At 39.3% G+C, this 19,205-nt stretch overlaps 1 protein-coding gene and 1 pseudogene across 2 annotated transcripts in view; both read right to left on the bottom strand.

The window, feature by feature from the left end:
• Nucleotides 1–19,205, bottom strand: part of EIF4E (eukaryotic translation initiation factor 4E) — a 54,411-nt gene that overhangs the window by 17,983 nt on the left and 17,223 nt on the right. For both annotated transcript variants that reach the window (XM_011933025.1, XM_011933024.1), the window contains exon 2: nucleotides 4,687–4,793. In XM_011933025.1, coding sequence (XP_011788415.1) covers nucleotides 4,687–4,793 — 107 coding nt within the window. The remainder of the gene's footprint in view (nucleotides 1–4,686; nucleotides 4,794–19,205) is intronic.
• LOC105505233 lies at nucleotides 14,037–14,808 on the bottom strand (annotated as a pseudogene).

Here is a 19,205-nt window from a genome sequence, read left to right on the forward strand (position 1 = left end):
GACAGGCAGGAGGCCCTAAGATCCATTTTAATAATAATGCTAAGAAGTCACTTTGCTTTTCAGTATTCACATTTGCACTAATGGTGCAAAAGCAATAGTAGTTAAATCTCCTGGTGCCTTAGCAAGAACCAAGACAGTGACACAAAACTATATGAGTAGTCACTGTACATTTATTACTACCAACTCTCACAGTACTAATAATGTGAGTTTCATATAAGAATGCCTTTGGGCCGGGCGCGGTGGCTCACACCTACAATCCTAGCACTTTGGGAGGCTGAGGTGGGCGGATCACCTGAGGTCAGGAGTTCAAGACCAGCCTCGCCATCATAGTGAAACTCTATCTCTACTAAAAATACAAAAATTAGATGGGCATGGTGGCAGGTGCCAAAGATGCTTAATGAGTTTAGAGGTAATGTTAATGAATTATTATTGTTTGATACTATATAAGAAAATGTGTCAACATTTGGAAGATCTGTATAACTCACTGAACCATTATTTTCCAAATAAGCAATGTATGATGTTAAAAATCTTACACAGGTAAGAGATCCATTCCAGATGTGAGACAGACCAATGGATTTTAATGTAACAAAGTAGAAACAAATTCTTGGATATGGTTTCAGATTCCCCATTTCAACTAATCTCTAAGAAACCTAGGATCTCTTTGAGAGCATGTGTCCTAGGAAAAAAGGGGAGGGGGGAAGACACCTAGTAGTGTATCAAAGGATAATATCAACAATTATTTTTAAAGGTTTTTAAAAACTATTCTCCCTTTTCCAACCAAATACCTGTGTGAGGCTGTACTGTCTTCTTATACTTCCAATGAAACATCTTAACTCCACAGACTGAAGGCAGAAACAGCTATGAAAATCCAGTTGACTTCTAAGATGGCAAAAATGTGGCCGGGAGCAGTGGCTCACGCCTGTAATCCCGGCACTTTGGGAGGCCGAGGCAGGTGGATCACAAGGTCAGGAGTTCAAGATCAGCCTGGCCAACATGGTGAAATCCCGTCTCTACTAAAAACTATAAAAATTAGCCAGGCGTGGTGGCACGTGCCTGTGGTTCTGGCTACTCGGGAGGTTGAGGCAGAAGAATCACTTGAACCTGGGAGGTGGAGGTGGCAGTGAGCTGCAATGGTGTCACTGCACTCCAGCCTGGGCAACAGGGCAAGACTCCGTCTCAAAAAACCAAAACCAAAACCAAACAAAAAAAGATGGCAAAAATGCCATTCTTTCCATTATATATTTTTTAGTTCAAATAATTATTTTCATTATAAAATGTCATTTATGTTAACATGTGATAAATTTTCTAAACAAATAATTTTACATTTCTCAAGTTTTTCAGGTGAAATTATATATTCATTTTTAAATGTGAAAAAACACCTTAGCATTATTTACTGTAAAAATATAGTAAATAACAATAGATAAAAAGTCACATAAAGCTCTGTAGAGTCCTCAATAATTTAAGAGTGTAAAGGGACTGTGAGACCAAATATTTGAGTACTGCTGATTTAAATAAAATATCGTACATCCATGCAAGTGACTACTATGCGACTATTAAAAAGTTTAAAAAAAAAAAAAAAAGCTTAATTGTGTGGTAGTTTTCCTAAAATTGGTATGAAACCCAGAAGCCACTGAGGAAAAGCAGTATTTGCCTACATGAAAACTAAAGACCTCTAAAAAAAAAAAACCCTGTAATTCCACAGTCAATGTTAGAAGACAAATGATTTGGACAAACTGTTTCCAATTTAATACTCCTCCAACTTCCCTGCCTTGGGTGAGTTAGCACGATAATACAAAATGCTTGGAAATAAACTTGGAAAAGATATTCCATAACTTGTTAGCTTGAAAGTAGGGGAAAAGCAGATAATCCAAAAGAAAAAAAAAAAAATAGAAGAACTGAATAATCTGTCCTTAGATAAAAACCACAAATCATCAATATGAAAACATTTTGAAACTTCAACTTTAAAATGCAAAATTGAAAATACTGAAATTGTTTTCCCAAATCAGAATGGGACCGACCTAATTGGCAACAACTTAAAAGACTAATCACATGAGTTGGCAAGGACGTAGAAACCAGGAACTCTCAAACTATTAAGTCTAAGTCAATAAAGCAGAATAATGCAGCAGTATCCGAGCAAAAATTGTTAAAGGGTAATCTTTGTTCTAGGAGATCTAAAATTTTACCCTATAAATATATTCACACAAGTGCACAAGTACATAAGGATGTAAATTACAGCACTGTGTGTAAAAAGAAAAATCTATACAGCCATTAATGTAAGCCTAATAAAATACATGGCTGTATATGAATATAAGACGGCAGTTTAAAACTATGAGGTAAAATCTGCACATACAAACAGAAAAGTCAACCGTATAGACATCTGTATGAAAAAGTATACATATGTGCATTTAATACTTCTGGAATACAAATTTAACACTGACTACTTTGGGGAGTAAAGAAAAGTAAAATGCAAGAAGTAAATAATGAGAAAACTGCCAACATTGGAGCCATAAAACAGAGTACTTTTCCAAATGATACTTGCTATTTTACACAAAAAGTAGAAATTATAGAGAAACTGAAGTCCCCAGGGATTTCATTTTAAGATTTAAACTTTTTTTTCCCCCCCCGCAAACTGATGAGGATACTTAAGAATCCCTTCTTAGACTCCATTCAAACTGTGAGGGATATACGCCTTGTTTACTTCTCCCCACAATAAGAGCGACACCAAGAACTGGGTTCACAGACAGCTAGAAGATATACAGGGTTTGTTTTATATCACTGAAAAAAGTGAAAAAAAAATGTGGCTTTTGGTGCTACTATTACGTTAAACTATATAAAACTGCCACTAATGAATTGTTCAACCTAATACATGTGGTACATTGCTTTCCTGAGGAAGGATTTTATCTTTTATAGACTGTTTGACCTCTGATGTCCCACTAGCTGACAATCTCCATTGTCTAAAAGACTGATTCGTTCCTCATTGGAGGATACACTGAACCAAAGGGTCTCCTATGAGAAAACTGCATACAGCATATTTGAACTATTTATTTCAGTAGGTCTTCCATGACGAATAAAGGAAACATTTAAAAAAAATTACGACCATAAAAAAAATTTTGGAGGGGAGGGGGGAGGGATTGCATTGGGGAGTTATACCTGATATAAATGAATTGATGGGTGCTGACGAATTGATGGGTGCAGCACACCAACATGGCACAAGTATACATATGTAACAAACCTGCACGTTATGCACATGTACCCTAGAACTTAAAGTATAATAATAAAATAATAATAATAATAATAATAATAAAAAAGAAAAAGTAAAAAAAAAAAAAATTTTTTTAATAAATGAAACTAAATGACAAATAGATTTGTGGACTCTTTTAAGTAGAGAGTGAATGGTCTGCCCTAAAAAAAGTAAATAAAAAGAAAAAAAGACAAGGAAATGAATTGAAAGAACCTTAGAAGTTAATTCCAATTTACTTTCCTCTACATTGTTACAATGTTTCTAAACTGCCATTTTCTTCCCACCATCAGCATTCAGTGAACTCAAGTTAATTTTCACATACCCCAGAAAATAAATAAAAACAAACCTACTGGAAAGGAGTGGGAAGAGTTGGGAAAAGCCATATAATGAACGAATACTCAATTTCCTGCTACACTGTTAACTATGAAAACTTACCTAATTTTAATCTGTACCCTTTTCCTCTAGTCTCTCAGTTACAAACCAACCAACCTTCAAACTCCACATTCCCTGGCTCTTGTTTCTCATTCTCAGTACAGCTTCAAGTCACCTGTTCTTCCTCTATACATCTGTATATCTCCTATTCACTCTTCAAACTGCCCTAATCTTTTTTTCCATGTTTTATGGAACTACTCTATGGACCTTTACTAAAACACTTTTTCCTAAGTCAGTAGGGACTTTTTCAAGTGTTCAATTCAATAGATATTTTGACATCTTGCTTCATTTGACCTTTTTAGCACGTGCTATGAACTTACACTCTATCTTAGAACAAACCACCTTCTTGGTTTCCATTACCACCACTGTCTTTTTTTTTTTTTTTTTTTTTTTTTTTGTGAGATGGAGCACGATCTTGGTTCACTGCAACCTGCACCTCCTGGGTTCAAGCAATTATCTCACCTCAGTCTCCCAAGCAGCTGGGCTTACAGGCACTTGCCACCACGCCCAGCTAATTTTTGTATTTTTAGTAGAGACGGGGTTTCACCATGTTGGCCAGGTTGGTCTCAAACTCCTGACCTCAGCTGATCCGCCCACCTCCACCTCCTCAAGTGCTGGGTTTATAGGCAAGAGCCACCATGCTGGGCAACCACCACTGTCTTTGTATGTCCATCCTTCATAGGCATTCTTCTTCAACAAAAGCCCCCTATATGATGCTAGTATCCCAGGTCTTTGTCATGAGTCAAGTTCACTTCTCCTTAAGGGAACTTATTTACTAATGTGGCTTCCATTATGACCAATACTTTTCAAACTAATCTCTCACATAGTTCCTTTTGAACTCAAGACACACACATGAAACTGTCTGCTGGTCATGGGTCATCCAAACGAAAACAGAACCCTCAACCTTAGCATATCTAAAACTAGTCTCATAATCTAACTTTGCCTTCAAACTTGCCCTATTCACCATCTACCTTGTGGCCTAACTCAGAAAACCTAGGTGTCAGAAAGCTTACCTGTTCTGTAGAGGATGTTTAATATAGTGTTCTGGGTTAGCAACCTCCTGATTAGATTCCGTTTTCTCCTCTTCTGTAGTCGGGGGATTAGGAGTAGGGGTGGTTTCCTAGTGGAAAATAATATAAAACATTACTTTAAATTTCTTAACACATCTATGACAGCAATATTCTAACTAAACCTGAACTGACATGCTGATAATTTTTTTTTTTTTTTTTGAGACAAGAGTCTCTCTGTTGGCCAGGCTGGAGTATTGTGTGATCTTGGCTCACTGCAACCCCCTCCTCCCAGGTTCAAGCAGTTCTCCTGCCTCAGCCTCCTGAGTAACTGGGATTACAGCTGTGTGCCACCATGCCTGGCTAATTTTTCTATTTTTAGTAGAGACGGGGGTTTCACCATGTTCGTCAGGCTGGTCTTGAACTCCTGACCTCGCGATCCGCCCACCCTGGCCTCCCAAAGTGCTGGGATTATAGGCATGAGCCACCATGCCCGGCACTGATATTTTTTAAGAAGAAGGAATTAAAGCAAATTGCTTCATAAAACAGACTACCCAGACCAACCTCTAAAGAACCATTCTCTATTCTCATATCCCTTCATTAAGAGCAAAGAGAAAAGGATTTCTCAAATTTGAAAATGTAATGTTATTTATAGTTACCCTTCCACTTGCACTTTTTTTTTAAATAGCAGGAAGATGGTCACAGACTATGCAACAAAGTTGGGAAAATCTGCTATTTTTCTTAACATACCATCATATTAAGATACTGCATATGGTATTGAAGGGGGTATCAGGAAGGATAGAGGATTAAAACTAAAGTTTCAAGAGTATAACAACTATATCACTGGGCACAATGGTGCGTCCCTATAATCCCAGCTACTTGGGAGATTAACAGGAGGACTGCTTGAGACCAGGAGTTTGAGACCAGCCTGGGCAACATGGCAAGACCTTGTCTCAAAAACAAACAAAACAAAACTATATTATGATGACAAAAAAGCTTTATAAAGTGATCAAGTCAATGATATGCAGGTCTTACCTTCATGGCATACTGTTTACCCTATGGTAACCTAAAAGTCTGGCAGCTTAATATTTTCAGTGGGCCCTAACAAGATGGACATTGGCTTGAACTTAAATCTTCTTTTAGGCTAGGCATAATCAACATTGTCATCTAAAAATATCAGAAAGAAAACAAGCCTGGGGACAGTAATTTAAAATAGGTGTTCACCACATTCTTCCATGTAGCTCTTCATACTATCATAAATTGTTGTCAACAAAAGAAAAAAGCCAAAGAAAGGCACTAGGACAAAGACTGATACCAAAAAAAGGGCAATGCAACAAGTGTTTGGATATCAGACTGAAGCAGCAAACAACAGATATCTATGTTAACATAACAAGATATGTAATTCGAATATTTATTATCTAAAAGAACTCAGAGAGCAGAAAGGTGGTAAATATTCATTCGAAAGAATATGGGTTTTCCTGTATTTTATGTTTCTTAGAGATGGGGTCTCACTCTGTTATCCAGACTGGAGTACAGCAGGTAAATCACAGCTCACTGCAGCCTCAATTTCCCTGGCTCAAGCAATCTTCTTGCCTCAGCCTCAAGGGTAACTGGGACTACAGATAGGCACCATGATACCTGGCTAATTCTTTTTTATTTTTAGTATAGACAAAGTCTCACCATGTTGGCCAGGCTGGTCTCAAACTCCTGAGCTCAAGCGATCCTCCCACCTCGGCCTCCTAACAGATATGTTTTTTCTTATCAACATATGACATGTATAAGAATTTCTATTAGCCTATAAAGTCACCCAGAACAGAGACCCTGTCTCGATCTCATTCAATAATCACAGTACTTAACATAATAGGAACTTATTGACTTGATTACTTAACTGAATAGATTTAACTGTTTACATAGAATGGTTAAGGCCTGAAAATTGACATACAGTAATTAATGCCTTAAAACCAAACATTTTTATCAACATTTACTTACCAGTAAATTTAAGTGTTCAAACAGATGATAATTACTGAATGCCATTTCCTATCCCACTAGCTTAAAATTAATGATGGGCTTCCAGGCAGACAGTGGGAGTCTCAATGAAAACAACGAGAGACTGGCAGGCAGGTAGGCTTTAGGGAACAGGGCACCAGAGAAAAACTGCTGTAGATGAGAAGTGGGCTCCTCAATATATGTAAAAATCCCTCAGAGGTTTTTGGCTAACTCCTAAACTGGCACTTTCAGAGTGTAACTCTGGTTGGCCTAACAGAGAAGAAGAACAGCTGAGCCAAAACTAGAGACTGCACAGTATTTGTAGATACTTAAGTAGAATGGGTACAGGGACTTATGTCTGTGACTCCAGCACTTTGAGAGGTCAAGGTGAGAGGGCTGCTTGAGTCCAGGAGTTCGAAAACAGCTTCAGCAATACAGTGAGACCCAGTGAAGAAAGGGGAAGAAAGAAAAAGAAACAATCCTCTCTCTCTCTCAGATCCAAAGAGGAATACCAAAGAAAAGTCTTCAGCCTGCAGAAAAAAGATCCCAGATGGAGATGCAAAAAGAATGACAAGCACTTGAAAAGGTAAATATCCTATATAAACGACTATAAGTTTAAAGGAGCAATGATTATAATATGTTTTGGGGTTTCACATAATGATGGTCCTACCACAGGGTTGGGCATATAGGGGTTTTCAATGTTGAATATGCCAGTAAAAGATATTCTTCCTCTCAAAGTTAAACAGCACTGTAAATTCTCTTATATTTATTCATAAGCTCAAAATCCTCACTATAAACCATACTTTCACAACACTTATTTAAACCTTTCACCTCAGCAGCACATAAACAGTGAATTACAATATGATTAATTACAAGTTTAATGGTGTCCAAAATAATGTAGTACTTTCCCTTCTTTTATGTTATTCCATTCTTTTCATTACTGGGAAAATGATGAAAGACTAAGATGGCATCAAATCTTTAAACATATAGGAATTAAAAGCAAGTTATCACTCAGGAAAAACATATCCAGTTCCTAGAATTTTAAAAGCTTTATTTTGAATTAAAATAAAAGTCGCACTGTAAGTAACTGATATTAGTCTTCATATTAGGAACACATAATTGGCTGGGCACGATGGCTCAGTGCTATAAACCCAGCACTTTGGGAGGCCGAGGCAGGTGGATCACCTAAGGTCAGGAGTTCAAGACCAGCCTGGCCAACATGGTGAAACCCCATCTCTACTAAAAATGCAAAAATTAGCTGGGCGCAATGGCGTGTGCCTGTAATTCCAGCTACTCGGGAGGTTGAGGCAAGAGAATTGCTTGAACCCAGGAGGCAGAAATTGCAGTAAGCAGAGATCGTGCCACTGCACTCTTGCCTGGGCAACAAGAGCAAAACTCCGTGTCAAAACAAAACAAAACAAAAAAGAACACATAATTTTGTACTTTTCCAACAACTTAAAAAAGGAGCTACACATTTTTAAATGTGTGTGTATGAATCAGTAAGTATACTAATTTAAAATCTTTAGTCTTCATTTTTAATTATATAAACATATTAGATTTTCAAACAAATGATGTGAGATACCATAAAAATTTTTATTGGGCATAGACAGTCTTCTTTTCGTACGATCATATGGGAACTAAAAAACAGTTCAAGAAGCAAGTTCTATTTTAAGATATATAACCTTATTTTTAAGGTTGCTTCCTATAGACACTAAATAGTTTTAAGTTTGCATTCAGTTTAAAAACAAAACTCTACTGCAAAATCCTACCATATTCCTCTCTCTACTCTCTTAGACTGGTGTTTTCTCAATGAGTAAATTTCACTGGGAATTACATTCTAAATGACCAATCTCAGGTTCTACTGAGGAATTAAAAAAAAGGAAAAAAATTAAATGACCAACATTTCTAGGTTTATAAACTACCTGGACAAAAATGTAAAGGCTAATTTAGCAGATTATGGCTAATCTCAAAGTAATCAAACACATTTTTAACCTAAAATAGGCAATCTTCCCTTGAAAAAGCATTGTGTAACACATTTTAGGTAGGCAGAATAGGGAGTAAGAGCAAGGCCATGGGATGGTGCTGTGTTCATCCAGGTAGTAACCAATGTGGCTGAAAGAGAGGGTTCGTGAAACCAGAGCTAGAATGGTAGCTTGGAGTGAGATTGTTAAAGGCCTCAGAGGTCAGGCTAAAAGTGTAGCTTTCATCTTGGGGGCAATGAAAGCCATTAACTAGAAGGTCAAAGAGATTAAATACAAATGGCAAGTAAGGGAACAGAAAAAGATAACCAATTTGAGAGCAATGTATTAAACCTGGTTTAAGATTTGCTCAGTTTATCAGCTTCAAATAAAAATGTTCAGTATTGTAATTTAGCAAACCCAGGGCTGAATAAACTGTCATAGCAACAAGAGAAACTTGAAAGTGAAGAAAAAAAGCAAGCAAGGGCAAGAAAAGTCTAACAATTGGCTGCAAAGAATGTCAGGTAGCTTTTTTACTACATTCTGCAAAAACTAGCACAGGTATAGTATCAATCTTATGGGACAATCCTAATATTATAGAGGTAAATATTTCCCAGATCTAGCATCATTCTGTGATGTTTTCAATAAATCTGACTAAACTTTAGATTCTCCTCATCATGTTCAAGTCTACATTGCTTAAATTTCAAAACCATGATGCGCTTTTCCACGGTTTTGAACATTCAAGATTTCTCAGCAATTCTCAACCCAAATATACACATAAACCATTTCTTCTAGAAATAATGATGAGCCTTCCCCCTCAGAACACCCCATTTGTGTCCTCCATTACCTTCATTCAAAAAATATTTACTCACAGGAACTTCCAAAAATTTTTTTCTGGGTTAAGACAAATCACCCAACACCTTATTTGAAGTATGTAATAATCAGTAGTCCCCCTAGGCACTGGTTAATGGTTTGAACCAATAAATCAAGGTATAGTCCACAGACTACTACTACTGGTCCACAAACTGGTTATGGTTGACAGTGAGGTTAAGTATAGAAATGCAAAGTAAACACTTCGGAAATCTGTAGCAATTTGAAAATTTTGTATCTGCTGAAACTAATCAAACTCAGGCTTACATTTTGTATGTATATCTTCATCTTTATAATTTTACAAAAGTATTATATTAGAAATTTAAAAAAAAAGAAAAGGCCAGGCATGGTGGCTCATCCCTGTAATCCCAACACCTTGGGAGGCCAAAGCAGGAGGATCTCTTGAGCTCAGGAGGCCAAAAGAGGAGCACCACTTAAGCCCAGGAGTTCAAAGACTGTAGTGAGCTGAGACAGCACCACTGCACTCCAGCCTGGCTGACAGAGTAAGACTCTGTCTCTAAAAAATTAAATTAAATGAAAATTTAAAAACAAACACAAACCAGTTTGTCGTCAGAATATGAGATGCACTGCTTCAGATCACACCCACTAGAGCCATGTTCCCCATGTTGGAATCCCAGCTCTGCCATTCACAGCTGTAAATTCAGAGCAAGTAACTTTTGTGGCCTCAATTTCCTCATCTTAAAATGGGCATTGTGACATTTATCTCCTAGGATCACCATGGGGATTAAATGAATTAAAAAACAAAAGCATTTAAACTGTCTGGTACATGGGAAATGCAAAATAAGGATTGCTTTTTATAAAGTAGCTAAAAATTTTAAGTGGTTACCTGGCTTGCCATTCTGCAAATTTTTATTCAGGGCAAACTGTATGGCTAGACACTATGCTGAATTGTTTTATATGATTTGTTTTAGAAAGAAAAAAAATTTTTGAAATTATATTTATCACTTTCCTCCTTCCTAAATTTTTTCTGATATATGTAGATATAGGTATTCCTCCCAGAACAATGATTAATGCAATATAAAGTCATTTTATTTATTTATTTTTAATTTTTTTTTTTGAGATGAAGTCTAGCTCTGTCGCCCGGGCTGGAGTGCAGTGGCCGGATCTCAGCTCACTGCAAGCTCCGCCCCCCGGGTTTATGCCATTCTCCGGCCTCAGCCTCCCGAGTAGCTGGGACTACAGGCGCCCAACACCTCGCCCGACTCGTTTTTTGTATTTTTTAGTAGAGACGGGGTTTCACCGTGTTAGCCAGGAGGGTCTCGATCTCCTGACCTCGTGATCCGCCCGTCTCGGCCTCCCAAAGTGCTGGGATTACAGGCTTGAGCCACCGCGCCCGGCCTAAAGTCATTTTAAAGTAACATTCAAGTGAGGAAACCTACTTTTCCTACTTTTAAAGGTACTCCCAGATACCATATTTCCCCTTTTCTGTACTGAAGGCATCCTATCTTTGGCCTCATGAATGGCTAAAATGTAACACTGAGCTGAACTATTTATTACCAAGGAATAGTATAAAGGACATTGAAATCAAGCATCAAAATAAAGCACAAAAAAAGGGGCTAGAGGAAGAAAGAAATTATATATCAGGCACATTTATTCACATACCATCTATACATATACCAGGTATCTGTATACCAGGCTCTGACTTCACTATCACAGTTTTCCTCTGATAACAGAAAAAGCAATCCCAGCCGGGCGCGGTGGCTCAAGCCTGTAATCCCAGCACTTTGGGAGGCCGAGACGGGTGGATCACAAGGTCAGGAGTTCGAGACCATCCTGGCTAACACGGTGAAACCCCGTCTCTACTAAAATACAAAAAACTAGCCGGGCGAGGTGGCGGGCGCCTGTAGTCCCAGCTACTCAGGAGGCTGAGGCAGGAGAATGGCGTAAACCCGGGAGGCGGAGCTTGCAGTGAGCTGAGATCTGGCCACTGCACTCCAGCCTGGGCGACAGAGCGAGACTCCGTCTCAAAAAAAAAAAAAAAAAAAAAAAAAGCAATCCTAGGTTTACTAATCCCTGGTGCACTAGGAGCCATATTGCCAAATGGGTATCTCAGCAACACAGTCTGGATCCACCTCTAACCCCAATTTGATGAGTCCTTTAAGTCTTAAGACGAGTATGATAGGAGAAAATTTTCAGAGAACAACAGGGATTATTTAAGTGATCTACGGCAAGTCCTTAAAACCCCTGTAAGGATCAGTTTCTTCCCTTGTAAAAAGTGCTGTGTAGGTTTTAATCAACAATCCAAGAGTCTGGCACTTAAGTGATCAATAAATGTCAGTTACCATTAGCAATCAGTACTTGAGATGACATTAATATAAGAGTTCAGAAAGGTAAGAGCTGAGTAAATGTGGCATACTGAACTAGACTTCAAACTCTGGAAGAAGTTCGGCTAGTCCTTTAAATTTTAAGATGAGGAAATTTCAAGAACAATAGAAGATAAATCACTAACATTCATATCCCAGTAATATACTGAACAGGGAGTAGTAACCTAAACTACCTAGGGTATGCTCTCTAAATTTTTGTCCTGGTTCAATAATTTCTATCTATCCTCAAATCCTTACACCAGACCTTCCCCACACCCTCAATCATATACACAGTAAGTGGGGATATTGAAAGAGAAAGAACTCGTGATTAACTTAGAAATAACTACCCAGATGACTGTTACCACACCTAAATAATTCTGATACCAACACTCTCCCCCTTCCTGATGACACAAAATAAATGTGTTCAGTCAATGCTACAGCATCAAATAATGGGTAACAACATTACTGGTGACCCATATTCAGTAGCGCTTCCTTATATTCCCCCTTCCTTCACTTTCTGTAGCTGAACTGGAAAGACTAGCTGTGTCCATACTAGAAATGTAAATGCTATATATGGCAAAGACAGCTGCAATTATTTCTACAAGGTACTAACACAACGTTCTAGTAAACTGAAGGCACTATATTAAATAAAGGTATGAAATAATGAGCAGAAGGATAGACAGACACAGTAAGAACAGAAAAGGGTGGTGCTTTATGATTTTGAAAAGCTCACACCTCATCCAAACTATGAGTTTTTACTTGATAGGTAACATTTACTAAGCAGCGACTACCAGGCCATGTGCTACATTATTTGCATACATACTACCTCAACATACTATAAATCATCTCAGTCTAGTCAATCTTCATGATCCTGTGAAACAACCATTATTCTCTCCACTCTTCAGACAAATCTGAAGTCCTGGAAAAGTAAACATGTCATTTAAATCCAGGACTACCAGGGTTTACGGCTAAGAACACCACATGTCCTAGTTCTACCTGTTCGTTGTTTCAGTGTAATTTTTTTTTTTTTTTTGAGACGGGGTCTCGCTCTGTCACCCAGGCTGGAGTGCAGGGGCGCAATCTCGGCTCACTGCAAGCTCTGCCTCCCGGGTTTACGCCATTCTCCTGCCTCAGCCTCCCGAGTAGCTGGGACTACAGGCGCCCACCATCTCGCCCTGCTAGTTTTTTGTATTTTTTAGTAGAGACGGGGTTTCACCGTGTTAGCCAGGATGGTCTCAATCTCCTGACCTCGTAATCCACCCGTCTCAGCCTCCCAAAGTGCTGGGATTACAACAGGCTTGAGCCACCGCGCCCGGCCAGTGTAATTGTTAATAGAACTCTCATTCACTCCCAAAGGTGGCCAGGATTGAAGAATAAATTATATGGTTACAAAGATTCTCTTTCTAGGCAACATAAATCCGTAATATACACTGTGCTCTGCTCTACAGCCTCAGGCTCAACACTTTTGCTCATCTTGCCAATGCATGTGACTGCCAGTAAACTAGTAAAAGAGGCATGAATGGTACAACTCACCCTTCCTCCCAGACACACAAAAAAATCCACCACCAGGAAAAAAAAAGCAACTATATAGTGAGTTTGTATTATTATGCACAAAAGGACCCTGAATACCTATTGGTCAAATATCTCACATATACAGGTAAGTGTAAGTAAAAACCTCTTTTATGTGTACAAATAACTTTAATGAGAACATTATTTAATAGAAATATGTAAACAGACTTCATACTTTTCTGTTCCTTTGTAATATCCACTCAGTTCTCAGTTTTGTCCTTCATTTGACATATTAAATTAGGCAAAAAGGCCGGGCGCAGTGGCTCACGCCTGTAATCCCAGCACTTTGGGAGGCCGAGGCGGGCGGATCACAAGGTCAGGAAACCCCGTCTCTACTAAAAATACAAAAAAAAGCCGGGCGCCGTGGCAGGCACCTGTAGTCCCAGCTACTCAGGAGGCTGAGGCAGGATAATGGCGGGAACCCGGGAGGCAGAGCTTGCAGTGAGCCGAGATAGCGCCACTGCACTCCAGCCTGGTGGACAGGGCGAGACTCCGTCTCAAAAAAAAAAAAAAATTAGGCAAAGAAATGTATACAATCACATAAAAAGAACCATGTTTTCACACTTGAACACACAGCAGTGGTCAAAAATAATGAAACGTAAACTGGACCCCATGATTTAATGCAAAAAACATCCTGTACAGAAAAGTTTCAGGCTTCTAACTTCACTGAATCCAGTACTAAATGTTCTTTATATTCCTCAGCTTCTTTCAAGTCTTTTTCAGTTTCTAACATCCGCCAAAGAACTATGCAGCTTCCAACCTGTGCTGGCAATCAGAGCTTATCACCTGGGATTCTCGCAGAATTTCTGCCTGCTTTTTAATGGCATCATTTTCACCATCTTCAGTTTTCATTTTCTTTTCTTCTTCTTGTTGTTTTGCCTCTTTATCATGCATCACTTTTTTTTTTGACTAACTGCTTCACCACAGTAATCTTAATTTGTCTCAGGCCAGGATTAGCCATGGTCCCTCAAGCACCATGAGAAGGGTGGGACAGAGAGCCAGGGTAACAATAGAGGAGGTGGCTGTCAGTCCGCAGTTCTTTTCAAGAAACCATGCATTTCCTCACAGCACCCTCCCATATGTAAATTAGCGTAATTAATTAACTAGTACACAAGAACAACTACAGTCTTACCACCTGTCTTGTAAGGAATAAAAAATTTGGTAAAACACTGAAAAGTTGCTTCTATTAAACTGTTTTGGTTTTAGCTTTGAAACATATATTTATAGTAAAGGAATACCAGCTAATATGGCATCCCTCATGAAAGTGTGGCTGTGGATTTTGCAGGTCTTCCTTACTTGTAATAAAGTATCAAAACTATGACTTTTGTACTCCTCCCTTAACCTAGAAAGTTGAAGTAAAAAAACAACACATGGAGATTTAGCAAAATACAAATCTTTCAACATTAAAACACTGCTCACATGGAAAAAATTTTTTCATGTAAAAGACCCTGAGACATCATGTATCAATTATGATTCAAAAGACAGTACTTAAAGTGCTTTTCAATTAATATAAAATGGCATCTAAACAATAACAAAAAATCACTAGTAGCTGGATTACTAAAGGAAAGAGTTGTGATGATGTGTGTACAAATTGTGCAGTGTTCAAAAATACTATAAAAATTCAATAGCTGTTTATTTAAATAATAATTACTTGATCAAAATTAATAAGTAGCACTAAACTCACGAGTGAATCGAGATGACTAAGTTTGTTGAGCTATAGCTAAAGATTTATATTTCTGGATACTCAGTAAACTATACTTAAATATATTAATTAAAAAAAAATCCCAACAGTTCACACTTGCATTTTGGATCTTCAAATAAACAATTTTTAAACTTGGATAGATTCTTTTTTTTTTGAGACAGACTCTCACTCTGTCACACAGGCTGGAGTGCAGTGGCATGATCTCGGCTCACTGCAACCTCTGCCTCCTGTGTTCAAGCAGTTCTCTTGCCTCAGCCTCACAAGTAGCTGGGACTACAGGCATGCACCACCACACCTGGCTCATTTTTTTGTATTTTTAGTAGAGATGTGGTTTCAACCATGTTGGCCAGGCTGGTCTTGAACTCTTCCTGACCTCAAGTGATCCACTCACCTCGGCCTCCTAAAGTGCTGGGATTACAGGCATAAGCCACCGCACCCAGTCTAAAACTTGGATGCATCCTTTTTTTTTTTTTTAACCCTTTGAGACGGAGTCTCGCCCTGTTGCCCAGGCTGGAGTGCAGTGGCATGATCTCCGCTCACTGCAACTTCTGTCTCCCGGGTTGTAGTGATTCTCCTGTCTCAGCCTCCCGAGTAGCTGGGATTACAGGCGCCCGCCACAACGCCAGGCTAATTTTTATATTTTTAGTAGAGACGGGATTTTACCATCTTGGTCAGACTGGTCTTGAACTCCTGACCTCGTGATCCACCCACCTTAGCCTCTCAAAGGGCTGGGATTACAGGTGTGAGCCACCACGTCCGGCACATTCTTAACTACTAGAAAGAATTGTAGGAGGCCAGGCGTGGTGGCTCACGCCTGTAATCCCAGCACTTTGGGAGGCCAAGGCGGGTGGAGCACCTGAGGTTGGGAGTTCGAGACCAGCCTGACCAACATGGAGAAACACTGTCTCTACTAAAAATACAAAATTAGCCGGGCGTGGTGGCGCTTATGTCTGTAATCCCAGCTACTCGGGAGGTGGAGGCAAGAGAATCACTACAACCCGGGAGGCAGAGGCTGCAGTGAGCTGAGATCAAGCCATTGCACTCCAGCCTGGGCAACGAGAGTGAAACATTGTCTCAAAAAAAAAAAAAAAAAAAAAAGGAGGCCGGGCGCGGTGGCTCAAGCCTGTAATCCCAGCACTTTGGGAGGCCGAGACGGGCGGATCACGAGGTCAGGAGATCGAGACCATCCTGGCTAACACGGTGAAACCCCGTCTCTACTAAAAATACAAAAACTAGCCGGCCGAGGTGGTGGGCGCCTGTAGTCCCAGCTACTCGGGAGGCTGAGGCAGGAGAATGGTGTAAAACCCGGGAGGCGGAGCTTGCAGTGAGCTGAGATCCGGCCACTGCACTCCAGTCAGGGTGACAGAGCGAGACTCCGCCCCCCCAAAAAAAAAAAAGGAAAGAAAAGAAAGAAGAAAGACTTGTGGGCACCTTTTAACATTTTAAAATAAATTTTTTAAATGAGCTTTCTTAAGGAAGCATTAATATGTACCTACTGATCAAATTACTTTGCACATATTATGCAACTTAAGCCAACATCACAAATTCAGTTTGGGTTTGGGGAGGTGATAACACAGACACAAGAAATAACAGATGTGTGAATTAGGATGATAAGGCTAATGATAAAATTTAAACGTCAGTACTATTTAAACCAAAGATTCATAATTTCAAATAATGAATTTTTACCAGAAGATTCATAATTTAAAATAACTAGACAAATTTATAGGCCGGGCACGGGGGCTCATGCATATAATCCCAGCACTTTGGGAGGCAGAGGCAGGTGGATCACGAGGTCAGGAGTTCAAGACCCACCTGACCAACTTGATGAAACCACATCTCTACCCAAAATACAAAATTAGCCGGGCGTGGTGACGCATGCCTGTAATACCGGTTACTCAGGAGGCTGAAGCAGGAGAATCACTTGAACCTGGGAGAGGGAAGTTGCAGCGAGCTGAGATGGCGCCACTGCACTGCAGCCTGGGCAACAAGAGCAAAACTCCGCTTCAAAAAAAAAAGAAAGAAAAAAGAAAAAGAAAAATTTATGTACGGCCAGGCATGGTGGCTCATGCCTGTCATCCCAACACTTTGGGAGGCCAACGCAGGCAGATCATGAGATCAGGAGATCGAGACCATCCTGGCCAACATGGTGAAACCCAGCCTCTACTAAAAAATACAAAAATTAGCTGGGCGTGGTGGTGCATGCCTGTAATCCCAGCTACTCAGGAGGCTGAGGCAGGAGAATCGCTTGAACCAGGGAGTCAGAAGTTTCAGTGAGCCAAGATCGCACTATTGCACTCCAGAATAGTGAAAGAGCGAGACTCCATCTCAAAAAAAAAAAACAAAAGAAAAATTTACATACGTTGAACATCATATAAAAGTAAAAAATGATTCAAAATATATCAACATTAAAATGGCATTAGGACCAGTGCACAAAACTGTTGACTGCAGTAACTCGGTAATTTCCATTTCAATTATTCCTTAAAGCTTTACGGAAGTATTTGAAAGGCAAATCTTTTAAAGAATGTAACTGCTATTTAAATGTTTATACATTTTAAAACTTAGAAAACATAACTAAAATTTCATGATACTAATTAAATTCTAGTTTTTTTAAAAAAAATCAATCTTTACATGTCACAGTTTAAACAAATGAGCAGTTACTGTTAAAATTCTATGTGTTTGGCCGGGCGCAGTGGCTCACACCTGTAATCCCAGCACTTTGGGAAGCCGAGATGGGTGGATCACCTGAGGTCAGGTGGTCGAGACCAGCCTGGTCCAACATGGTGAAACCCTGTCTCTACTAAAAATACAAAAATTAGCCAGGTATAGTGGCACGTGCCCGTAATCCCAGCTACTCAGGAGGCTGACTCAGGAGAACTGCTTGAACCTGGGAGGCAGAGGTTGCAGTGAGCCAAGGTAGTGTCAATGCATTCCAGCCTGGGCAACAGAGCAAAACTCCATATCCAAAAAAAAAAAAAATTACATGTGTTCATTTTTAAAAGTTAAAGGTTATAATTTCAATTTAAACTGTAGCTTTAACAAGGTCATTTTGTTTTCTGTAACAACTTCTTATCCGACAGATTTTTTTTCTTTTTCTTTTTCTTTTTTTTTTTGCCTTCAGAGGAGAGTATCACTGTTAACTTAGGCTGGAGTACAGGGATGCAATCATAGCTCACTGCAGTCTCAAGCTCCTAGGCTCAAGAGATGCTCTTGAATAGCTGGGACTACAGGCATGAGCCACCATGCCCAGATAATTTTTAAGAGACAGGTCTCACTATATTGCTCAGCCTGGTCTCAAACTCTTGGCCTCAAGTGATCCTCCTGCCTTAGCCTTCGAAGTTGCTAGGATTACAGGCGTGAGCCACCATGCCGGCCTTTTTATGTACTAAGGTTTTAAAATCACCTTTCAAAAGAAAATATTTTGAAGAAATATATGCCTTAAAAAAATTTACAAAACCAGGTATAGTCAGTTTCTTATGTCCCCAGGATTACAGAGTGGAATACAACCTTCTATTTACTTAGTTTAAGTTAATAAACTATCAAGCTTCCAAACGTAAAAGGATGTACTGAGTTCCAAGTCAAAGCTAAATGGGAAAATAGAAAAATAATAAAATTAAAATAAAAAGATCTACATTATTTAACCTAGTAATTAGACTTCTACTAAGAGACAATACATCTATCAACAGATATACCCAAAAGGTAACAGATAAACCATGGCATTTATAATGTAAGCACTAAACATGTTTGTAAGAATTACTTTAAAACTAATACAAATGTGGAGAAAAGCAGATTACAGAACCATATAAAAATGAGCACTTTAAAAAAAAAAAAAGGCCAGGCGCAGTGGCTCATGCCTGTAATCCCAGCACTTGGAGAGGCCAAGGTGGGCGGATCACGAGGTCAGGAGTTTAAGATCAGCCTGACCAACATGGTGAAACCCATCTCTACTAAAAATACAAAAATTAGCGAGGCGTGATGGCGTGTGCCTGTAATCCCAGGTACCTGGGAGGCTGAGGCGGGAGAATCGCTGGAACCCAGGAGGAGGAGGCTGCAGTGAGCCGAGACCACGCCACTACACTCCAGCCTGGCAACAGAGTAAGACTCTGTCTCAAAAAAAAA

Source organism: Colobus angolensis, unplaced genomic scaffold, assembly GCF_000951035.1.
Source record: "Colobus angolensis palliatus isolate OR3802 unplaced genomic scaffold, Cang.pa_1.0 Scaffold123, whole genome shotgun sequence".
NCBI lineage: Eukaryota > Metazoa > Chordata > Mammalia > Primates > Cercopithecidae > Colobus > Colobus angolensis.